The sequence below is a fragment of the Microcebus murinus genome, chromosome 16 (assembly GCF_040939455.1).
Source record: "Microcebus murinus isolate Inina chromosome 16, M.murinus_Inina_mat1.0, whole genome shotgun sequence".
Classification (NCBI taxonomy): domain Eukaryota; kingdom Metazoa; phylum Chordata; class Mammalia; order Primates; family Cheirogaleidae; genus Microcebus; species Microcebus murinus.
The window spans coordinates 60131130-60157004 of NC_134119.1; the positions used below are offsets into that span (position 1 = coordinate 60131130).

The 25875-nt window shown below is 36.8% G+C and overlaps 1 protein-coding gene across 6 annotated transcripts; it reads left to right on the forward strand.

The window, feature by feature from the left end:
* The first annotated feature begins 2094 nt into the window (after positions 1 to 2094).
* ZNF573 (zinc finger protein 573) lies at positions 2095 to 23997 on the forward strand. Of its 6 annotated transcripts, XM_012774785.2 has the most exons (8): positions 2103 to 2612; positions 4747 to 4800; positions 5555 to 5637; positions 7203 to 7284; positions 8931 to 9063; positions 10115 to 10207; positions 12107 to 13398; positions 21364 to 23997. In XM_012774785.2, exons 4-8 carry the CDS (start codon positions 7276 to 7278, stop codon positions 21370 to 21372), a joined length of 1536 nt encoding a protein of 511 aa, XP_012630239.2. In that variant the 5' UTR covers positions 2103 to 2612; positions 4747 to 4800; positions 5555 to 5637; positions 7203 to 7275; the 3' UTR covers positions 21373 to 23997. The 6 variants fall into 6 exon arrangements, with proteins under 6 accessions (XP_012630232.2, XP_012630236.2, XP_012630237.2 ...); XM_012774778.2 differs by lacking the exon at positions 21364 to 23997 and having other exon boundaries at positions 2095 to 2612; positions 12107 to 15080; XM_012774782.2 differs by lacking the exon at positions 21364 to 23997 and having other exon boundaries at positions 2095 to 2612; positions 5585 to 5637; positions 12107 to 15080.
* The last annotated feature ends 1878 nt before the right edge of the window (positions 23998 to 25875 follow it).

Below are 25875 nucleotides of genomic sequence, written 5' to 3' on the forward strand. Positions count from 1 at the left end.
AGAACCAAAGAAGCTGTTCTCCGCAAGGAGAACTAGCCTCTATACTCTGTGGAGTAGATCTCTTGCACTTTCTCAATAAAACTAGCTTTGGCTTTACACTATGGACTCGCTCTTGAATTCTTTCTCCTGTGAAGCAAAGGACACACTTGGATATGAATCTCAGCGTTGGCAACCACTTTTCTATGTGAAAAAGTTTGTGGGGCATTGATATATTTTGTTGTACTTGGTATTTCCGGCACCCAGGCTAGTGGTGTAGCCAGGGTGCAGAGCCCACTTCTAAAGGATTCTGCAGAGTCTAAATATTAGATTCTAAATATTATATCTTCTTACTTACCTTTGAGATGTGTTCTTCCAAATGATTAAACAATCTCAATTACTCTTGAAGGAGCATAAAATCCTCACTGTGTAATCATGGACCTTCCGAATTATTTGTTGGTTTCTACCTAGATCTTGCATTTAAAACCTGAAATAGGGAGTTTAGATTTTGTTTTCTCCTTACTGCTTAACCTGACCAAAATGTCATGGATATCTCCTGGCCTGTTGCTAAATCCAGGAGAATCACTTGAATAATGGACAAAACTGAAGGGAAATCACATTGATAATCTATCATTATTATTATCATTGCATACATAGATTCATCAATGATGCTTATGAAGACACTGGGTCATTTATGGAAAAGTATAAAGAGAATGTAGGAAATGTCTCAATTGAAGAGAAAGAAACTACAGAAAATAATTATGAAAAAAGATAGAGTATTAAGATACATTAAGAGACTCAGGAGCACAAACTAAATTACGGGAAAAAAAGATTTATTAGTATTTTCTTAATCATTGTGGAAAGCAGGATGAATTCCTAAAAGGTCAAGTACTTGTGAGACTGATATGTTTGACGATAATTTGTATTTCTAATGTTGTAAATGGTGAATTTACTGTCATCTTTCCTTTTTCCTTTAGACTAGTAACCATTATTTTGAGTGACAAAAACATATTGGTTTAAGACTATTATTTGTCTGTTCATTATACAATGTCTTAAAACACATCTATTAATTTTTGTCTTGTATTTATTTTCATTTTATTAATTGATTCATTTGGATTTGGATAAACACATAATTATCAAGTCAAATCTATTTTCTTAGCATTTCTCTTCCATTTTGCTTAGAATGTCCACCCTGACTTAATATTAAAAATCATATACCTGGTTTTCTCCAGATCATTTTTAAATTTAATTATTCAGACAGTTTTGGTTATACTTTAATAACGTAAAGAAATTAAGTAAATACAACTACTAACTCCTACACACTATTAGTCAATGTACCTAACACGATTTATTGAATAAACCAGTCTATTTCCAACAGTATCAATTCTTTTCCTGATGTAAATTAATACAGCCTTTATGGAAAACAGTATGAAGTTTCATCAGAAAACTAAAAATAAATACCATTTGTTCCAGCAATCCCACTTCTGTATGTATATCCAAAGGAACTGAAATCAGTATGCAGAAGAAATATCTGCACTGTCATGTTCACTGCAGAATTATTCACAATAAGATAAGGAAGTAACCGAGGGGTTCATCATTAGATGAGTGGATAAAGACAATGCTATATACACAATGGAATACTATTCATTCTTTAAAACAGAGGGAACCTCTGTCATTTGCAACAACATGGATAAACCCAGAGGAAGAAAATATGCTAAGTAAAATAAGCCAGGGAAAGAAAGATGACAAATACCACATGATCTCACTTATATGTGGAATTCAGAATAGTAAAACATACAAATAGATAGTAGAATGCTGGTCCCTATCATAGGCTGAGGGATGGAGAAAGGGGAGATGTTGCTCAATAGGGTACAAAGTTTCAGTTAGGAGGAATAAGCTTGAGTGATCTTTTGCACAGAACAGTGACTACAATAATTAATAACGCATTGTATATTTCAAAATTGCTAAAAGAGTAGCTATTAAACGTTTTCACCCCCAAAAATTAAGCATGTGAAGTGATGGGTTTAATTAGGTTGATTTAATCATTCCACTATATAACCATATATCAATATATAGTGTACTCTATAAATATATAAAGTATACAATTATTTTTCTTAATTTTTAAAAAAGTTAATTTTTCTATACCTTAGAACAAGGCTGGGGCTGCTTCAGGAGACACAAGAGCAGAGTCCCCTCCCTCAGGTACTCAACCCTCCCGCGCGCTCGCCCTCACCGCCACACAGCTGACCCTACCGAGCCAGCTCTGCCAGCAAAAGCCCGAGGCTTTGGTCAGCCAGAGTTCCATAGTCCCCTTCTCAGCTTTCCGGGTCCACTTGTCGTTTCAGGACTCCGTGGATACGTCGGACACGCCTTTGTCCCAGCTATCTCTGCCAGCGCATCACGTCCTTGGTTTGCAAACTCCTACTAGAGGGAAAACTAAAACCTCCGGGAGGCGGCATTGGGCGGTTCTTGGGGCGGGTTTGCGTCGTAACTAGGATTTTGGGATCTGGGCCACTTTTCCCATAAGACACCGCGGTTACAGATGTTCAGACTGGAACTACATTTCCCAGAAGGCAATGGGCACATTCAATCTGTGGCTTCCCTTCCGATTTCGCGCGGTTCTTGTGCTTTGCGAGGTGAGTTTGAGCGTATCTTGGGATATAACAGGAACAGGGTCCTTGGGGGCAGGGCCCTGGGCGATGAGGGTCAAATTGGAGCTCGACCTGAACCGGCCGGGGCGGTGGAGGAGGCCCTTAAAGCGTGGAAACCGGGAGCATGGACGGGCCAGTTGTTACTGGAATCACAGGCCTGTGGGTGCGTGAACAGCAGAGGAGGGTGTTTGTGTGTGTATGTGAGGGAATGTTCATCTGTCTGGTGGGGAACGTGTGTGTGTGTGTGTATGTGAGAGAATGTTTCATCTTTCAGGTGGGGAACGTGTGCGTGAGTGTGTGTGTGAGAGAGAGAGAGAGACAGAATGTTTGTCAGATGGGGAACGTGTGCTTGTGCGTGTGTATGTATGTGTGTGTATATGAGAGAATGTTTCATCTGTCAGATGAGGAATGTGTGCCAGTGTGTGTGTGTGAGTGTGTTATGTGTGAGTGTGTATGTGAGAGACTGTTTCATCTGTCAGATGGGGAACGTGTGCTTGTGGGTGTGTGTATGTGAGAGAATGTTTATCTGTCAGATGGTGAACGTGTGCCAGTGTGTGTATGTGTGTGTACGTGTGTGTGTGTGTGTGTGTGTGTGTGTGTGTGTGTGTGTGTGTGTGTGTGTGTGTGTACGTGAGAGAAATTGTGTGAGTTAGAGGGCTGGGATGTGCCTCCTTGATCGAGGGTGCGGTTGTGAGGCTGTGACCGGTAAGATTCTGTGCTCCCGTGATGGGGATATGAGGTGAATGCCTTGGATGTGTTCATCTATTGCTATGGCTGTTAGTGTCACTGTGACTCTTGGCTGTAGGGTCCTTGGTGCTTCCTCCACCTTCTCTCCTTACAGCTACTTGCGGCTGACACAAAGAAAATGTCTGGAAGAGGGAAGTCAGATAATGAACCTTAAATAAAGTTTTCCAGCAAGAAGGCACTGACTTGCTCTGAGATTGGGAACGCCTGGAAGGTTCTTTCTTTGTGAGATCTGAGGGTCAGCCACTTGTCTCAGAACCTCCACTTTCCCAGAGTTCTGACACCAGGAACCTGCTGAGAATGCATACTCAGATTCTAGCCTCTCTGCTACCTCCATGTGTTTAAGTGTGTGAGCAAGGCAAGTGTGGAGGGTATGGTATAATGAGTCATTCTGTGCAACAAGAAAAGGGCGATAACTCATGACTCCCTACTTCCCCCCCCAGTCCCGCCATTCCCCCAAAGAAGGACCCTCATGAAAAGGAAAGAATTGTTTTACATCTAAAAATCAAGGTTTAAGCTAGTTGGGTTTTTTCTTTCATTAAATTATTGGTTTTAGGGCATTCTTTCCTTTGTCTGAAATGTGTCTGAATGTCCTAATCATAATCTTCTTTCTTTCCAGTGGATGTTGGATGTCATTGAGGTGAATCTCATTAACATTTTCATATTCATTTGGCATATCATTCAAATGTTTCTGTGTGTTCTCGTATTCTAAACAAAGCCCAAAAAGATTTAGAGTCTGTAGTTTAAAATCAGAGACAACAGTTTTCTTCTTTATGATTATGTGCAAAATTAGTGTACAGGCTTATGGAAATGATTAAGTAAATGATTAACCCATATGGTTGACTATTATGCAGCTAATACAATTATATTTATACAGAGTTAGACATGGAAGGATCACATGTATGTAATGTTAAGCAATATTCATATTTATAATCAGTAATACTAAAAAATCCAAAATTAAATATCAATCCCACTTAACAAAGTTATTTTAAAAAGTGTACTTTCTGGCCAGGCATGTTGGGCTCACATTTGTAATCCCAGCATTTTGGGAGGCTAAGGTGGGAGAATAGTTTGAGACCAGCCTGGGCAACATAGCAAAACCCCCATCTCTACAAAAACTATAACAAAAGTTAGCCAGAGTGGTGATGGGTGCCTGTAGTCTTGGCTACTTGGGAGGCTGAGGTAGGAGGATCACTTGATCCCAGGAATTGGAGATTATAGTGAGCTCTGTGATCATGCCACTGCACTTTATAGTCTGGGCAATAGTGCGAGACCCTCTCTTTAAAAAAAGAAAAAAACAAAAGAAATTTTCACTTTTTGGAGAACACCTTCCACTGAACATGTAATCATGATTCATATGCATGTATCTCTTAAGTTAAGGTATGACCGTTGACTCAACAAACAAAAAACCCTGGATCAAAGCAAGAAGGTAAGCACTGTTAATCTATGAGTGTATAACTTTCCAGACTTTTCATATCTACTTGAGTCTGATGAACTGTCAGTATTGTATGTTTTTTTATTTTTAAATTTTTTCTTTCTTTATTTATTTTACCTAGACAATACCTACTGTAGAACTAATGGTCTATCAGTCTTTCAATATTGAAATATATATATATTTTACAAACAGTATCATATTTTATTTAATGGTTTTCTAACCTGATTTTTCTACTGACATATTTCTAGAATATTTTCCATGTCCCTAATATTTTTCCTTACTTAACATTCATTACATAGATATTTTATAATGTATTTAAGCAGTTCTTTTAGAACTGCTTAGTATTTGAGTGCCAAATACTGCCTGACCAATTCTATGTCCTGCACACCCTTTTCAACCTCACCTGATCCCAAGGCCATAAAGTAAGATGTGATTTGGATGATGTGGCTCCTTTTCAACCCTGGGAGGTATGAATGAAGGGAAGAGGATCTGTTCAGGATAGGACTGAGCAGCCCAAACTCACTACAGAGCAGCTTTCCCAAAGCGAAGAACTGCACTGCCTGCTGAAGTGTCTGGATATCCTGGGGATTGGAGAAGAGTTCAGATTTATCTAAAAATCCTTCTAATCTTTTCAAATTGTGTACTTATGGTAGGAAATATTATTTAGAATGGAGGAGCAAAAAAGTTTATTTTGTTACACGGTGACACTAAAACATGCCTTTCTTGTGGTGTGTTTTTCCTTTCACAGCTCTGGATACTCTTTGTTCTTCTCCTATAGAGAAACCTCAAGGGGGTCTCATCAGTGTTTGCAGATATAAAACCATGGCATGTGTAAGTTGCTGTTTCCTTCTCATTGAAATATATGACGTAAATGTTTTCATTCGTTTTTCTGAAGCTTCTTACCTGAAGAACCCCATTCAATTATCTGCTTCTGATTTCCTCCTATTACCAGTAAACAATGGTCCCAGATAATCCAGTGTCCTCTTTCTGTGGCCTCCTTTAAGTAGTATTTATGTGTTTACTGACATTACCTCTTACATGCCTAATCACATAGTAAGAGCAGTGATGGAACGATGAGGGTGTTGAGTCCCATAAAGAATTGAGCTTCCGGGTCAGACTGGGTAGATGAATTAGAGATGAGGATCCCATTTGGCCAAATAGAGAAGGACTTTGATGTTTTCTATAGACATGAGTTTTCCAGGTACATGTGGTAAAGCCTTATAATAAATGGTCCAAATCTTAGTGTGGGTTGAGATCTAATGCTTTTTGAAGCTTTTAGAATTGAATAACAATATTATATAGGACTTTCAAATGTAGGGATCATGATTCTTTGTAAGGAAGCCTCGAGTGATATATATTATGGCTATTTTTTTGCTGCCCAGGATGTGCTGACATCAAATGACTTTGATATAATTCTGAATCATCCTACATTAATTAATATCTTCTAACTTAGCAACCAGAAAAGGGTTCAAGAGGGATTAGTTTGTTTTTAAGACAATCTCACTCTGTCACTTGGGTAGAGTGCAATGGCATCGTAGTAGTGCATTGCAGCCTTGAACTCCTGGGCTCAAGCCATCTTCCTGCCTCAGCCTCCCAAGTAGCTGGCACTACAGGCGTGCATCACTATGCCCAGCTAATTTTTTCTATTTTTAGTAGAGATAGGGTCTTACTCTTGTTCAAGCTGGTCTTGAACTCCTGAGCTCAAGCAATCCACCCACCTTGGCCTCCCAGAATACTGGAACTACAGGTGTGAGCCACTGCATCCGGCCAAGTTCACCATCTAATATGGGTGTTGTTCATGGCACCCCAAAGCAATTACAATAGTCCATTTAGCATAATGTCCTTAAATATGTTTCCTACTTAGCATTTAATGGCTGCTTTGAATATATTACATATATGTTTTGTGTTTAGCCAATTTGGCTGGACTCAACACAGAACCAGGACTAAGCAAATTCTTCAGTGTTGTTATTAATATTATCTCCCATATATTGACCAATTTCAGCTGATCCCTGATGCCATAAAAGAGGTTCTAGTTTGGATGATGAGGCCTCTTCCAACCTTGGAAAGTAGGAGTGAAGGCAGGTGGATCTAGTCATGGGAAGACTGAGCAGCCTGATCTCAGATCTAGATCACCCTTCCCAAAATGGCTTGTCCAGGAAATCTCCTGCTATAATGTCTGGATCTGACTTCAATGCAAAAGTGACTAATTCTACAACTACCTTTGTGTAGCTGGGTTTCCTGGGGTTTGAGGGAGAGCTTAGATACATCTTCTACTTTTCCCTAAATTATATGTATAGTTGTGGGGGACTAATTTTAGAAGGGGAAATGGAGGAGCAGAAAGATTTTATTACATTAAGTCATGTTGGGACAACTAAAACTTTTTTTTCTTCTCTCAGCTTTGGATTCTCTGGAGTTTGAATTGTATTGGAATCCCGAGGAGGACTGATCAGGTCTTACATTTCTAAAACCATGACCTGTGTAAGTTGATTATTTCTGTTTCCTTGCAATGTTATGATTTTAGATTGTGTGAATCTTTTTATTAACCTGAAGCTTCCTATTTAAGAATGCCTCATTCAGTTATCTGCTCTCCAGTTTCTCCTATTCTCCTGCAGTGCATAGTGATAGCAAATAACTCCATTTCCTCCCTGAGTGTTTGTGTATTTATTGTCCAATTTACTCAGTATTCTTATGTGCTTATTCTTCAACCAAAGGCTATGATAAAACCATGAAGGAGTGAAGTCCCATCTGGGAAATAGTTGAGCTTCCCCAATAGGTCTCTAGTTTGGTGAATTAGAGGTGTTAGTCCTATTTGAATACCATACCATAGGTAGACTTTTAAATTCTCATAGACCTGAGTTTTCTAGGCAAATAAGATGGGATTTTGTTATCAGTTGGTCTCAGTCTTAGCATGATCTCTAAGATCTCACAATCTTAGAGAATTTTAGAATGATTGGGAGCATATCATGGATCTTGCGAGACAAATATCTATTTTATGGTTGAATGTGTTCTGTTGAACTTGGGTTACATCTTTTTGATTATAAGTCATCCTATATCAGTATACATCCAGAAACAAAAGTAGTATTGAGTGAGTGACGGAAGATCCTTATGAATGAGAATGTTATCCTAAGGAATAAATGTGTTGATTTCTAGAATTGGAAAAGACCTTTATCACGCCTGTAATCCTAGCTCTTGGGAGGCCGAGGCAGGCGGATTGCTCAAGGTCAGGAGTTCAAAACCAGCCTGAGCAAGAGCGAGACCCCGTCTCTACTATAAATAGAAAGAAATTAATTGGCCAACTGATATATATATAAAAAATTAGCCGGGCATGGTGGCGCATGCCTGTAGTCCCAGCTACCCGGGAGGCTGAGGCAGAAGGATCACTCGAGCCCAGGAGTTTGAGGTTGCTGTGAGCTAGGCTGACGCCACGGCACTCACTCTAACCTGGGCAACAAAGCGAGACTCTGTCTCAAAAAAAAAAAAAAAAAAAAAAAAAAAGACCTTTGAAATTTTATCCACCAAGTATATGAAAGTAAAGGGTGGATTAAGTCTAAGATATCCAAAACAAAATAAATTGTTAAATAGCCAATACAAAATTTATTTGTCAAAACAAAAATGCTTATAATATGCTCTGATATAATGATGAACTTGAGGCTTGTGGAAATAGCTAAAGTTTTCACAAACCTTTTTTTATATTTTATATATATGGAGATTTTTATATTAAATATTTTTTAAACTGTTAAAGGGAAAATAGTTTAGTAACTCACATTTATTGGGAATTTAAGCATCATGCAACTAACAGACTATGTGGTTATATCTTTATTTTTTATTTTTTTTCTATTCTATCTCTTCTGGCTAAGGTTATATCTTTAATACTTTATTGAATACAGAAACTTGAATTTTATTCCTCAGTGGGACTGAATTATTACAGTAACCCCCAGCATGTAGAAAGATTCGTCTGCAGCAATAGAATTCTTTAGGAACATAGAGACATTCTGCTTTTCTCTGCCTCCTGGTCATTAGTCTATATTGTACTATATTGCTCCCTTTCTCTAATGTGCTCTTCTGATCTTCTGTCTTTCAGTTTTTAAAATATATTTTAAATTTCATAATACATGGGTTTACAGTTTCAGGAATTAGTGACATTCAGGGATGTGGCCATAGACTTCTCTCGGCAGGAGTGGGAATACCTGGACCTTAATCAGAGGGATTTGTACAGGGATGTGATGTTGGAGAACTATAGGAACCTGGTCTCACTGGGTAAGTTTATTTGCCTCAAGTAATTTAAAATGTGATATGTGATATATTACCTTTTAACACAGTGAATTTCAAGGCTGTATTTCAAAATATAGGCTAAATTTTTCCTTCCAATTCCTAAAGGAAGGTTTGGCCTCTGCCAGTTTGACAATGGCATTGCTATTAAGAAGCATCATTTTCTTCATCCTTTAGTGATATTCACATCTCCCTCTGGATCTTCTTAAAATAGCTTCCTTCCTTAATATCCAAGGGGCTGCATTAAAATGATGTGTATTTATTTAGTGAATAATCATCATTCAGGAGGCCTAGTTTCCCATTGTGTTTATTCCCAAAATTTCTATAGATATGCTGTGTCATCATCTGATCCATATACAAGGATAAAAGTTAGATGCAGATTCATGATTTGCTCAGAGCATGAAATAATCTCTATGACTTATAGAGCAGTAGATTGGATGAACAGTATTCATTTAAAACTGTAGGGTCTAAATTTAATTTCCTCTAGCCAATTTGTATAATTTATGGTTGAAAGTTATAATTTATGAACTTTGCATTTAATATTGAATACAGATTTTGTAAATCGATTGAGATGCTTCGTGTTTTCCTTTTATGGAAATAAAATAATTGTAATTGGTACAATTGTGCTCATTATGTCCTTGGCACTCTTCTGGGGAAAAAATGTATAAGATGACTTAATGATCAAACAACTATATGATGGTAATATTATTATGCCCAGTTTATTTGCCAACACTGTGGAATAGTGAGTTGAAGTCACATGGCCACAGTCACAAGGTTGGTAGGTTTAAGAGGAAGAATTTGTACACCAGCTTTCTGGCTCCAGAGACTTTCACAAACATTTTTAAACTTTCTCTTAAGGGACAGAACCTGTATAAGTTTAAGTTAAAATAATATTTCACCATACCTGCCTTACTTCTTAAATCATCTCACTCTTCTTTTATTTGAAATCCTTCGTTCGTTGCAAATTTAACCAAAGCCCAAAGGTTTCTGTAACTTTTGTTTTTATTTTTATACCATGTGCCATTTCTTTTCTCATAAGCAGGACATTCCACTTCTAAACCAGATGTGGTTGACTTATTGGAGCAAGGCAAAGAACCCTGGATGCTTTTGAGGGAAGAAACACAGTACGCAGGTAAGGAAGGCAGGGGAAGCAATCAGGGCTGGCAACAGCCTGTGAGGTAAGGGAGAGGTGACGCTTCTGTATGGTGTTGTTCCTAAAGCCCTCCTCCAAGGCACCCAGACTCATAGAGCTTAGGCCTATGACCTGGGGAGGAAATATAGATCTCAATGTGAGCTATGAAGAAACTTGAACTTTACCTCATTTACCGATTACCTTATTTCTTACCCCATTTACCGATGACCTTATTACCTATATTTCAAACCCATTTTTCAGTGATAAGGATGCTCTTTTTTCTTTTTACCTGTATTTTGGATTCAGCTGTTTTTCCACCTGTCCTTTTACATACACAAACACACATTTATCAAAATAGTGATAGTGAACAAGACTTATAAGATCCCTGTCTTCATGGAATTTACATTGTACTAGAGCAAGTACACATAAAAATAAACAGGTAAACAAATAATATTAGGCAGTGGAATGAGCCATGATAAAAAGTAAGCAGAGGTCAGGCCATTTTAGATAAGATGCTTGGGGAGATCTCTTTGGGATGGTTAATATTTGAGAAGAGACAGGATGTAAAGTTATAGGCCATGTATTTACCAATGTGTTTATATTGCAAGTTAATTAAGAGCTTGGAGGGCTAAGAGGACAGCTGGGGTAGTGGAGGGGAGGAGTGTGGAGAGTTAAGGGAAGAGAATGGGGAGAGCTACGTGAGTTTGAGGAGCACTAAAGTAGACCAGAATAGGGATCCTAAGAGGAGAGTGACAAGAAATGAGGTCACACTGTTGTGAGGAGGCACATCGTATGAGGCATTATTGAATTTAAATTGTTAAGAAATAAAAATGATTATAATCAATGGTGTAATTTGGGTTTTTTTTAATTTTAAGCTGTTTTTAAAAATATCAGACCAATACTGAGAACAGCATAAAACAAAAGTGTGGCTTAATGAGTTATATAAGTTAAGCAACCATGTCGCTATACCCAGCTCAGGAGTTAAAATTTTTTTAAAAAATTTGTTTGTTTGTTTGTTTATTGGTTTTTAAGGAACTACTACAATAGTGTCTTGCGGTGCGGGAGAAGTAGACTCAACTCCCAAAACTTTTTTTTTAAACTCTTTATTTTAATATAATTTCAGAGTTACAGAAAGGTTGTAATAATAACACACCCGATTCTTTTATACCTGTCAAAGCAATGTTTCTAAATAAGGAAATAAGTGTTTTTAGTCAATTCTGAAGCCCTTAACATATCTCCACCCAATCACAATCTTCTCCCTCCTGCTAAATGTAACCAATGTTCTAATTTTAATGTTAATAAGTACCTTCATTTTTTCTGCTTCTAATTTTTTTTTTTCTGAGACAGGGTCTCTTTCTGTCACCTAGGCTAGAGTGTAGTGGCAAGAGTATAGCTCACTGTAACCTCAAACTCCTGGGGCCAAGTGATCCTCCTGGCTCAGCCTCTTGAATAACTGGTACTACAGACATGCATGCCATCACATCTAGCTACTTTTTTTTTTTTTTTTTTTTTTTAAGAGACAGGGTCTCACTTTGTTGTCCAGGCAAGTCTCAAACTCCTGGCCTCAAGTAATCCTCCCACCTCAGCCTCCCAAGTAACTGGGGCTACAGGCATGTGCTACCACATGCAGCTAATTCTTCTATTTTTTGTAAATGAGGGTCTTGCTATGTTGCTCAGGCTGCTCTCAAACTCCTGGTCTCAAGCAATCCTCCCTCCTCATCCTCCCAAACTGCTAGGATTAGAGGTGTTAACCACTGCCCCCAGCTCAAATTTCATAACCATATTTTAGAACTCTGTAAACCATTTACTTATTATGAATATTATTTCTTATTTCTTTCATAGAAGTTTCATGTTCTCTTATATAGAAATACATTTTTTTATTTTCTTCTTTTGTTTCAGATTTGGATTTACAGTGTGAGATAATCAGCTACGTAGAAATGCCTACGTCTGAAACACGTATATCTTCTATACAACATCAGAGCATATATAACAGAGAGAAACTCTATGAATGTAAGAAATGTCAGAAGAAATTTAGTAGTGGCTATCAACTTATTCTACATCACAGGCTTCATATTATTGAGAGACCCTATGAATGCAAAGAGTGTGGGAAGAACTTTCGTAGTGGCTATCAGCTTACTCTGCATCAAAGATTTCATACTGGTGAGAAACCCTATGAATGTACTGAATGTGGGAAGAACTTTAAAAGTGGTTATCAACTTACAGTACATCAGAGATTTCATACTGGTGAGAAAACCTATGAATGTAGGGAATGTGGGAAAGCATTTATTTATGCTTCACACATTGCTCAACATGAGAGAATTCACACTGGTGGGAAGCCTTATGAATGTCAGGAATGTGGGAGGGCCTTCAGTCAAGGCGGGCACCTTAGAATTCATCAGAGAATTCATACTGGTGAAAAACCCTATAAATGTAAGGAGTGTGGGAAAGCTTTCAGTAGGCGCTCAAATCTTGTTGAACATGGGCAAATTCATACAGATGAGAAACCTTATGTATGTGAGAAATGTGGAAAGGCCTTTAGAAGAGGTCATCAACTTATTGTACATCAGAGTGTTCACACTGGCAAAAAACCGTATGAATGTAAAGAATGTGGGAAAGGCTATACCACTGCCTCATACCTTCTTTTACATCAGAGAATTCATAAAGGCGGGAAACCGTATGAATGTAAGGAGTGTAAAAAAACCTTTACTTTGTATAGAAATCTTACTCGACATCAGAATATTCATACTGGTGAGAAACTTTTTGAGTGTAGGCAATGTGGGAAGGCATATACTACTGGCTCAAAACTTTTCCAACATCAGAAAACTCATACTGGTGAGAAACCCTATGAGTGTAAGGAATGTGGAAAGACCTTTAGCTTATATGGGTACCTTAATCAACATCAGAAAATTCATACTAGTATGAAACGCTTTGAATGTAAGGAGTGTAAAAAAACCTTTACTTTGTATAGAAATCTTACTCGACATCAGAGTATTCATACTGGTAAAAAACTTTTTGAATGTCAGGAATGTGGGAAGGCCTATAGTACTGGCTCAAACCTTGTTCAACATCAGAAAACGCATACTGGTGAGAAACCCTATGAATGTAAGGAATGTGGAAAGACCTTTAGCTTGCATGGATACCTTAATCAACATCAGAAAATTCATACCGGTGTGAAACCCTATGAATGTAAGGTATGTAGTAAAACCTTTACTTTCTATAGAAATCTTACTCTACATCAGAGTATTCATACTGATGTGAAGCCTTTTGAATGTAAGGAATGTGGGAAGACCTTTAGACGTAATTCACACCTTAATGCACATCAGAGTATTCACGCTGATAAAAAACCCTATGAATGTAAAGAATGTGGAAAGGCCTTTAAAATGTATGGATACCTTACGCAACATCGGAAAATTCATACTGGTGGAAAACCTTATGAATGTAAGGAATGTGGAAAGGCCTTTAGTCGTGCTTCAAACCTAGTTCAACATGAAAGAATTCATACTGGTGAGAAACCCTTTGTGTGTAAGCAGTGTGGGAAAACCTTCAGATATGGTTCAGCTCTTAAAGCACATCAAGGAATTCATACTGGTATAAAAGTCTAAAAACATAAGGAATATGGTGCAAACTTTTTCAACATCAGACGATTTTTACATTGGTGAGAAATGACTGAATATTAGTCTGTCTTCAGCAAATGAAAGAATCCATAATGCAGTTCTTGCCACACTAGAAAGCATTCAGTGTCAGTTCTATTTTAATGGAACATTTAACTATTCAGTGGCAAATTAAGAAAAATGTGGGAATCTCAATTTCTTCATGCACACAACATCCACAGAATGAAATTTTTTTACTGAGTGCTTCTGGATTGGGCTTTTCATGAGATTGCAGTCTTCTAAAGGCTTAACTGGGTCTGAAGGGTATATTTCCCCTGGTGGCTCACCCACACTGGCTGCTGACTTAGAAAATGAGAGTGCCAGGAGAAAGCTGTCCTTATCCACAGTGGACTTGATCTAGATGAGGAAATTCTGGACTGAGAATAGTTGATGTTATACATAGATGAGATTTTGGGGGCTTCTTGAGCATATTTTCCATGTTGTAGGAATATGAACAATTTGCATTCAGAGTGCCAATGGTGGTGTTTTTAAAATATGTCCACAAATTCTTTGACACTCCACCCTTCAACATTGAGGTCTAACTCCCTTTCCTTTGAACCTAGTCGCTTGCTTCTAGTAAGTAGAACATTCAGGAGAGCTTTCTCCTGGTGGTCACACTCTTTTACTCTCACTCAGAATCATCTCTTCTCTACCTTGGGCTTCTGCAAGAGGCTGCTGACATCCCCTTTTATAGAAATTTCATTGAATGGTGATTCTCTTAAGTGTCACATTAGATCTTTCTGAGGTCTTAGCAAAGAGTTCATAATAGTGATACTCTATCTGTTCTATGGAGAATGGATCACTTGCTATGATGAGCATAACTGACTGAAGTCCCTAACTGCTTCCTCTCTGAAATAATGATAATGTTAATATTGAGGCCATGCTTCCCGTGGGCTCTCCAGTCAGTTTTCTGAGCACAGTAGGAGTATTAATGCAGGTCAATTCTTATAAGACTCAGACTCTCCAACTGGACAACTGTGAGTCAACTTCCCATCAGGCAAGCTTAAATTATCTTCACACTGCACTGCATTTTAATAGTTTTCCTACACAATCTCCCTTCATTCCCTCTTCTTTAGATTTATCAACCTTGCCTTTCACTACCTTCCCTGGCTCTCCTCTTTTTCCTTTATAGTTAGTTGCCCCAATCTCTTTTATGCATCTCATCTTGTCTTGTTTTTTGCTTTTCAGAGGACCAAGATGAACACATACCCTCCGCTTACCTATAGACAGACAGTGTTTTTCTAACAGTGCCTTGGATTTGATATTTCCAGAGACTATTTCTTTTCTTTTTTTTTTTTTTTTTGAGACAGAGTCTCACTTTTGTTCCCCGGGCTAGAGTGCCGTGGTGTCAGCTTAGTTCACAGCAACCTCAATCAAACTCCTGGGTTTAAGCAATCCTCCTGCCTCAGCCTCCCAAGTAGCTGGGACTACAGGCATGTACTACCATGCCCGGCTAATTATATATATATTTAGTCGGCCAATTAATTTCTTTCTATTTATAGTAGAGACAGGGTGTCGCTATTGCTCAGGCTGATTTGAACTCCTGACCTTGAGCAATCCAGCCGCCTCAGCCTCCCAGCATGCTAGGATTACAGAGACCATTTCTGAAGTTTAACATCATTTGCCTTCTAGAGAGGCTAGGAATTTATTTCTAAAACCAAGTCCTGGTTCACTTCTGTTTAACAGTCTTTCTCTAGCTTATCTCACTTCTTGTACTTTAAGCAGCAAGAAGTTAGGAGACACCTTGAACATTCTGCTTGGAAGTCTCCTTAGCTAAATTGTCCAGTTCATTAAGTATTAGGTATTATTTTCTACTTTTCACATCATCACATGCACCAATGTTGCTACACTTTCTGCTGCTACATAGTAAGAATCTCCCTCTCCCCTAGTGTGCAGTAATATATTTGCATTTTCTTTAAGCCCTCACTAGTAGCCTACTTAAAAACCTCCAGGTTTCTGCTAAAAGTATTTTCAAGGCTCTTTCAGTTTCTAACCATTTTGTGGTCCCATGCACCTCTGACATTTTTAGCTTTCTGTTTCAAGAGCATCCTTTGTCTAGATACAAACTTTGTTATCTCATGCTGCATTCCCAAGTACACAAAAAATTAGTGACTTAAAATGCCAACGAATGTGTATTTTTCTCACAGTTTCTGTGAGTCAGGAATTTGGGAGCAGCTAACCTGGGCAGTTGTGGCTTCAGGTGTCTCAAGAGATTGCAGTTACCTGAAGGCTTAACTGGAGCTGGAGCATGTGCGTGCAAAGATGGCTTAGTTAAATGGCTGGTAAGTGTATACTGGCAGGTTGTTTCCTCTCCAATGGGACCTCTCCATATGCTGCTTGAGGATACTTGGGATCTTTTTTATAATCTCAGTTTGGAAGTTATTTCCACTACATTTTACTTATTAGCAGTGAGTCACTAAGTCTAGCCCACATTTAGTAGGAGAGGAATTCATCTTCACCTTTTGGAGAAAGGAATGTCAAAACATTTTCAGACATATTTTTATTTTTAAAACACAACAAATTCCGACACCAATCATTGTTTAACTCTCAAAAATTAATACTAATAAACGAACTTGGTAATGTCACATATGCCATACTGCTTTTAGTCATAGCATATGCCTTACCTGTCATCACTGCCAGCTTACACCCTGTGTGTCATTGGCCAACACATGTATCATCTATGGGCATCCTTTGTAAAATGTAATCAAGAACATACATGAAAGCCAGGCACAAAGGTGCTCACCTGTAGTTCCGCCTACTTGGAAGGCTGAGGCAGGAGAGTCACATGAAGCCAGGAGTTAAAGGTTGCAGTGCACTATGATTGCACCTGTGAATAGCCACTGCACGCAAGCCTGGGAAACATAGCAAGACCCTATCTCTAAAAAAGAAAAAAAAAAAACCCTACATGATAGTCCTGTTATGGGAATTAATTAAATTAGTACGTGTAAAATCCTGGAAAAATTATCTGGCATATAACTTTATGCTCCATAAATATAAGCTATTATAGTTATCATTATTTGTGTTGCTGATAGTTGGTTTTTATGAACGATTCTAGTGGCATAATTAATTTTGAATAGCTTCTTAAAGCCACTCATCCATTATTACATTATATATAATTTTGGAAATAAAGTATACAATTTAGTGTATATAAAGATTTTGATAATAGCCATCGATTCATATTCTCTGTTCACAATTTAAGATAAATTAGGAATTAATAATGGGATAGCAAAAGTAAATTGTCTTCTTGGAGATTTTTCTTAAATTTATTTTAGGAAATAATATATCTAAATTTGTAATTCATGTTATTTAACATGCAGAAAAATATACCCACCATATATGTTTACATTCATGTTATTTACTTTGTCTCATTTCTACTTTTCGTATCTGCTTATCTAATGAGTTATTTCTGTATTATATGAGAGTTAATTGTAGATATCGTGGTACTTCACCCTTAAATACATGTAAATTCCTGGATAACCGTGATATTATAATCATACTGGGAAAACTTAATAATTTTCATAATATCTTCAAATGTGCACCCCAATATTTTAAATAGCTATTTCTTTGCTTTTCTTTTATGCTGCTAGGCTAGTCTTGAACTCCTGAGTTCAAGCAATCCTCCTGCCTCAGCCTCCCAAGTAGCTGGGATTACAGGGACATGCCACCGCACTCGGTTTATAGCTATTTATTTTCTAATCAGGATCCACTCTATGTTAACTAATTGCATTTGGGATTTTTAAAACGTGTTATTATCTAGGGCAATACCCCTACATTTTCATGGTTTTGATTTTTTCTTTTTACTTATCTAAAGAATGTCCCACATTCTTGATTTGTTCTTCATGGTATGATTTAACTTGTTGCTGTGTCCCTTCTTTCTCCTATAAATTAGAGAATCAATTAGGTTTAAATTTTGGGCAATACCATTTCATGAATGATGCTGCATACTTCTGAAAGTACATGTCAGGTTTTTGGGGGGGTTTTTTTGGTTTTTTTTTTGAGACAAGAGTCTCACTTTGTTGCCCAGGCTAGAGTGAGTGCCGTGATGTCAGCCTAGCTCACAGCAACCTCAAACTCCTGGGCTCAAGCGATCCTACTGCCTTAGCCTCCCGAGTAGCTGGGACTACAGGCATGTGCCACCATGCCTGGCTAATTTTTTCTAAATATTTTTAGCTGGTCAATTTCTTTCTATTTGGTAGAGTCCGAGTCTCGCTCAGACTGGTTTCGAACTCCTGACCTTGAACAATCCGCCCACCTCGGCCTCCCAGAGTGCTAGGATTACAGGCATGAGCCACCATGCCAGGCCCGGTTTTTACATGATTATTAGTGCTATCTTGTAAAACTTGCAGTGGCAACTTTCAATTCTCCATTGAAATGATCCATTTTTTAATTAATAACTTGATGAATGCTACATTGATGCATTAATTTGAAAATATAATACCTTTAATGCATGCAGGAAACCAGGATTTGAACAATTTGTTATATTGTTCATCTCTCTGTCCACCAAACATATAAAATGCCTGTTAAAGGCTAGACAATTAATAAATCTGTGGTTAGAAGCAATGTTAGTTTATGAGGCTAGAAGAAAGCAAAACAAACTACATACCAATATTAAGAAAAACTATTGAAATTTTTATTAAATTTCTTAAATTAAAAGTTAGCATGGGCCAGGCGTGGTGGCTCACGCCTGTAATACTAGCACTCTGGGAGGCCGAGGCACGCGGATTGCTCGAGGTCAGGAGTTCGTAAGCAGCCTGAGCAAGAGCGAGACCCTGTCTCTACTATAAATAGAAATAAATTAATTGGCCAACTAATATATATAGAAAAAAAATTAGCCGGGCATGGTGGCGCATGCCTGTAGTCCCAGCCACTTGGGAGACTAAGGCAGGGGGATCACTTGAGTCCAGGAGATTGAGGTTGCTGTGAGCTAGGCTGATGGCACGACACTCACTCTAACCTGGGCAACAAAGTGAGACTCTGTCTCAAAAAAAAAAAAAGTTAGCACGGAGGTCAGGAGTTCGAAACCAGCCTGAGCAAGAGCAAGACACCGTCTCTACTATAAATAGAAAGAAAGAAATTGGCTAACTAATATATATAGAAAAAATCAGCCGGGCATGGTAGCACATGCCTGTAGTCCCAGCTACTCAGGAGGCTGAGACAATAGGATTGCTTGAGCCCAGGAGTTTGAGGTTGCTGTGAGCTAGGCTGATGCCATGGCACTCACTCTAGCCTGGGCAACAAAGTGAGACTCTGTCTCAAAAGAAGAAAAAAGTTAGCACGTGTTTAAGCCAAAATATTTAGAAATCTCTAATATATTTAGAAGAAATGATATTGGTAAAAAATGTAGTTTGTCAAACATGACCATAGATACTGTAGGAAATATGAATTTTTAAAATACAATTGGAAACAAGATGAATTTCACTCATTAAGGTAAGTGGTAAATTTCTGAGTATTATATTAGCAAGCTCTAAGATTCTTTTAAAATAATTATACAATAGAAAGTCATTTTTCTGGAAGAGTCAATTCAGAACTCTTCTGGTTCAATATATTCTAGATAAATTAAGGAAAAGAAACATTGATCTAACTATGTTTATTCTTTCAATTTTTCTAAGTTTTCTACATAGTTTTGCAAATGGGATGAATTATATGTTTATGATACCATCAATTCTAAAAACTACCTTTTTAAAATCATTTAGGAAATCGGAATTACAGATGATAGCTACCTAAATTCACTTGCAGCCCTATTAAAGAATTATTACCCTTCTGAACTAAGGAACATCACACATTACGCGTTGTCAGCCAAGAGTCGATAGTGTTAGTGTTATCATGCATTATGATCTGCTCATCCATATCCCTTTTGTCCACACAGGGAATAATTTACTATTAAATATTAACATCATTTCCCCTATGCAATTGTAAGTTTTCTTTTTTTTTTTTTTTTTTTTTTTCCTTTGAAGCAAAGGAATCCACCAGATGTAAGTTTTGATAATTAAATATAACACAATGTAGAATGGTTTCTCTATAGGTCAGATTACCACTATACTTGATACTTGAAAAATTGTTTCTGTTCTTAGACATGCCATTTAAGCACTCTCACACTCTTGGAATAACCAAAAAACACATGATCAGCATCTCAAAAAAACTGGAGTGCACTGTGGTATAGAAAGTTTGCTTTTCCATAACCCGATATGTCTAAGTATTACCCGGGAACTTCCATTCCTATTACCTACTAACAGTTGGGACAGGAAACCATATGCTGAAATGTTGCCAAAACCTAAAGGAGTGACCCTCAAGCTGGAATTTCAGCTCGACTTCATGTAATTAAACCGTAGTGTGATAGCAGTCAGCTCACATCATATGTAATTAGCTGCCTTTTTCTATATACATAGTACTATTACTTTTCTACAAAATGAAAAACCTTCCAGATGAAGCTGTGTGAATATTCCTAATGTTTTTAAACTCTCATATTGATTGGTATTTAGGTATTGACATTTTTTAAAACTCTACCTTGACTATTTTGAATTTCAGATAGAGTCTGTAAATAACACTCTCTATAATTGCACAGTCATAGCTTATATATATTTGAATATTTACTTCTGTCTTCTGTTGTAATTTATAATCTGGTCAACTGGAAATAAAAGTATCCTATATATATATAATTACACTTGTCCACTTAAAAATATATTTTTTAATTAACCCATTAAGTATCTTTTATACATATTTATTGACCAATCATGTTATTTACTATAACTTTCCTATGTTTCTTTTGCTCATTTTCTCAACTTACTGATTTATAGAGTACACACACACACATACCCTGGATCTTGATTCTTTTGTTGTTTCATATATAAAGTTACTTTTTAAAGTACCTACATGATTTTTCTTATACTGAAAGCCTCCCCCACATATCATCCTATTATATTTGGATGTTGCCATGTTTAGTCTAACCATAATTGCATCTCAGTCTTTTACCCAATTTAATGGAAATCAGTACAATATTTTACCATTAAACTAATATTTGCTTTGTTATATGCAAGTATATTCTATAATTAAAGCTAACTTCTTATCCTTTTCAAATGCCATCACATCTTTTGCTTTGCTCATATATCGTCCTTTGATATGTTAATGTTATAATTTATAGTGATTTCTTGTTTTAAGCTTTATGTAATATAATATGTTCAGCCATGGTATATTATTGTTTTGATAAGCTGCTCAATTTTTCTTGTGAAGATTTTGCTCAGGATTTTTGTGCAGATATTCAAAATTGATATTGACATTCACATATTAACATGCAAAATTAAGGATCTATTAATAACATTCTTAATTTTTTTGTTATTGACATTATTTGTTCATTAAAAGTTAGGTAAAATTTGGCTTTAAACCCATATACTCCTGTTTCTTATTTATTTTGTTTTTCTCCTTATGGTTTTAATATTAAATTGTTAACCAGTTTTCCAAATTTATCTGACACTCTGCTATTTGAATTTCTACTTTGTTTGGACCCAGCAGATTAACTGAACTGAGAATGTGCCCGAAGCACAATTCCTTTGAGCACTGCACATCTTGGTAGTACCACTGTGTTCTACCTAAAAGCATCTCTAGATCAACCCCTCAGTGAAAATGAAGTATCATTTGTTCTTGGCAGTACCATGCTGGGACCTCAGGCCTCTTCTGCAACAATATGAAATGCTCTTGGCTGCTTAGATATGTTTGCATACTTACCAGCAGCCTTAATGAAGTGATAGATTCTTTAATGTGTGAAGAAGGGTTCTAATGCAGGGTGAGTAATGTCCACTAATAGTTTTACTTTGTTTATTGACCCATGCTAAAAGTTATAATTTGTCAAATAATTAGCATTTAATTAAACATTAAGCAATTAACATTCCTCTAGATCTATTGATATACTCTCATATACACTACCCACCAGCTACATGTGGCTCTTTTAAGTTTATTTAAATTTAATAAAATTTAAAAGTGAGAGCCCAGGAGTTTGAGGCTACAGTGAACTATGATGATGCCCCTGCACTCTAGCCTGGGCAACAGAGCAAGACTCTGTCTCAAAAAAAAAAAAAAAAAAAAGTGAAATTTAATTTATCAGTGGTACTAGCCATAATCAACTGTTCAAGCCATGAGTACTGATTGGACTTTACAGACACAGTAGTCCTCCCTGTTATCCACAGTTTCATTTATCCATGGTCAATGAGAAGAAGGGTAAGTACAGTACAATAAGATATTTTGAGAGAGAGAGACAGACCACATTCACATAACTTTTATTATAGTATATTGTTACAATTGTTCTATTTCATTACTAGTTATCTCTTACTGTGCCTAACTTATAAAGTAAACTTTATTATAGGTATATATGTGTAGGAAAAAATATAGTATACATAGGTTTTCATACTATCTGTGGTTTTAGGCATCCACTGGGGGTTTTGGAACATATATCCCCTGCTGATAAGGGGAGGGACTACTGTATACAGTGTTTCCATTATCACAAAACTTTCTGTTGGGTAGTTATATTCTGAGCACCTACATTCTGTTCACATAGAATCTTATGGATTTAGCAAATTAAATATTGCCAAGCACTTAATTATCACTTGCAAATCAATCAAGTACTTTTAGGCAGATATTAAAAATCAAAAATCTTTATCATATATTTGAAAGCATCTTAAATCTTTTAAAATATAAACAATATGCAAAAATTGTAATGTTTTAAAAAATTATAAGCAATTGAAAAAATATCTTTTACAAGTATTATGTTTTAATTCTTATTATTTTTATGCTTATATTATTTATATTCTTATTTCTTCCCAGTTTTTCCCTGGGAATGTTTACAGTGTGCCTTCCTGAGATACTTCTCTGTCCTGATGGATGTCCTAATGCCTAAGTGTCTGACCTGTGACTAGGAGTGTCCCTCACAAAGAAATCCTGTTTATGCTGGCAGATGCCCACGTGGCTCTTGTCTGACCTATGTCTAGTTAGGTCTCTAGCCCTACAAGATAACCACTCTCTTAGCCCTGACCAAAGAGAAAGTTAGGTTCAGGTGTATGTGCAAATCAGCTGAGACACAATGAGGGAGTGAAACCAAAATGCACAAAACAGAAGATATTTATTACTTATAATCTCTGAGAGATTAAGGGGGATGATAAGAAGCCTTCAGGAAGTCTAGAAGTCAGCAAGGGAGCTCAACCAGCAGGTGGGGATTGAGAGAGAGACAGACTGAGAGAACCTGTGTGACTATACCTTTATTAAGGTCCATTGGCATCATCCCTTAGATTTTCTCCAGGGCATTGTATATTGGTTAAAGAAAACTTGAGAGCAAAGGAAGAACTAATTTACATGAATCTGGCATTGGCCATTAAGTGTCATCATAGTCAGCAGCTGTGAGTGTGTTGGTGCGTGTGTAAGATGTTGAAGAATCAGGATATATTGCAAACAACCACATGGAGAGGAGAAGTTTTTATAGGCCAAAGGTGACAGGGTAAGACTGGGTTTTAAACAATTTATGTCAGGCCTAAAAAATAGATGCTGAGGCAGCAACTTGATTAAACAAATTTATGACAGGAACCAATATAGCTGATTCAGTGTAGATACAATTCATTTCCAGAGTATTTACTATTTCAGAATGTTCACGAGTAAAATGGCCTCAAGCCAGCATGTTTTGCAGTGGAATTGAAGAATTTAGGTTAATCTAAAGGTCTATCAAGAAAACAGAGGATAGTTATGAGATTCTCCATTTGATTACATCATAAGAGGAATGATTTATCAATATATTTATTCAATAACACCTTCACATTTAATAGGATAAGAGTTAATTATTGTTCTAATTTCGTACTGTTTATTGCCCGTGGATACAGAATTTTGTTCTGAATTTTTTTCCTATATAGAATTACTTTGTGTGTATCTTACTGTGATACACAGTAATTTCAATAATTATATACAAATGTTCCTTTTCATAATATAAAAATTTGGGGGGACTGGACTTTTTCACATTTTCTGGATGTGCTTTGTTATTAACTTTGATTAGTTATAGGCTAATCGTTTATAAAATATTTTTGTTGGTGTTTTTCTAATTTCTTTGAAAATTACTGACATTTCTAAGTCTAAATTGTCAGATCCACAGAACTACTGTTACTAATTTGCTAAGGAGGCCGAGCGCGGTGGCTCACGCCTGTAATCCTAGCTCTCTGGGAGGCCGAGGCGGGCGGATTGCTCAAGGTCAGGAGTTCAAAACCAGCCTGAGCAAAGAGCGAGACCCCGTCTCTACTATAAATAGAAAGAAAACTAATTGGCCAACTGATATATATATATTAAAAAAAAAAAAAAAAAAACTAATTTGCTAAAGAATAATTCTTTTATACGTACCATTTTAAAATGTGGCAGAATTAATCGAAGTTCTAAATTGATTATTCCATTGTACATATGTATTAATATATGCACATATATATTTTAAAGTTTCATAATAGTCTCTGATATTTATTCCCTGTATCTTCTTGCATCTTAACACATTGTTACTTTTTGATGCATTTCAATGTTGCTTTTAAATATATATCTTTATCTTCCCTGTTTTCTTATTTATACCTCTATTAGTTTTTTACTGGTGTTCCTAGAATTTAGAATATGCATTTTAAAATAATCTGAATCTGCTTTCAAATAATATCATAGTACTTCCGTAGTCTTGGAAGATACTTTAACAGTATATTTCTAATGTCTATCTCCCATTCCTTGTGCTGCTCTATCCTATATTTCAGTTTTCCATGTTAAAAACACAGAATAACAGTGTTACAATTTTCCTTTAATACCATCTTTTAGAGAAACTAAAAATAAGAAAACTAGTTTTGTTTTTCTTGCATTTATTTCATTTCTAACTCTATTTCTTGTTTAGATACAAATTTCTGACTATGTCCTATTCCTTTTCTCTCAAGAATATCCTTTAACATTTCTTGTAGAGAAGATCTGCTAGCAATGAATGCTCTCAGTTATTACCTGTTGAAAAATCTATTTTTATGGTAACAACTTTACTAAAATATAATTCACAGGCCGGGCGCTGTGGCTCACGCCTGTAATCCTAGCTCTTGGGAGGCCGAGGCGGGCGGATTGCTCAAGGTCAGGAGTTCAAAACCAGCCTGAGCGAGACCCTGTCTCTACTATAAATAGAAAGAAATTAATTGGCCAACTGATATATATATAAAAAAAAATTAGCCGGGCATGGTGGCGCATGCCTGTAGTCCCAGCTACCCGGGAGGCTGAGGCAGAAGGATCACTCGAGCCCAGGAGATTGAGGTTGCTGTGAGCTAGGCTGACGCCACGGCACTCACTCTAGCCCGGGCAACAAAGTGAGACTCTGTCTCAAAAAAAAAAAAAAAAAAAAAATATATATATATATATATATATATAATTCACATACCATTCAATTCACTGCTTTAAATTGTGTAAATCAATAGTGTTTAGTGTAGTCAGCGTTGTGAAACCATCAACACAACCAATTTTACAACATTTTCATTGTGGCAGCATGAAACCCCACACCCGAAGGCCATCATCCCCAATTTCTCCTTTCACCCCTCAGTTTAGTCAACCACTAATCTACTTTTAGTCTGTATAAATTAGCCCACATTGGAAATTTCACAGGAAAAGAAGTTTCATATAAAATGAATCATGGATATGTGGTCTTCTGTACTGGCTTCAATCACTTGGCATAATGTTTTCAAGTTTGATGTATGTTATAGGAAGGATCAGACCTCCATTTCTTTATATTACCAAATAATATTCCACTGCATGAATATACTACATTTATTCATCCATTTATGAGATGAGGTACAATTGGTTTGTTTCTAGTTCTTGGCTCTTATGAATCATGCTGCTGTAAATATTTGAGTAACAGCTTTGTGGGGACATATGTTTTCATTTCTTTTGATAATATACCTAGTACTAAAATTGCTGGGTCATATGGGTCATTCCCATTTCTCTGTATCCTTCTGAGGAACTGCCAGACTGTTCTCCAAAACAAGTGTATCATTGTCC

What these genes read in the sequence shown, in the direction of transcription:
- ZNF573 (XM_012774778.2), top strand. An exon ending in TAGGAACCTGGTCTCACTGG is followed by an intron (nt 9,064 to 10,114) that starts GTAAGTTTATTT and finishes TTTTCTCATAAG; the next exon opens with CAGGACATTCCACTTCTAAA. An exon ending in GGAAGAAACACAGTACGCAG is followed by an intron (nt 10,208 to 12,106) that starts GTAAGGAAGGCA and finishes CTTTTGTTTCAG; the next exon opens with ATTTGGATTTACAGTGTGAG.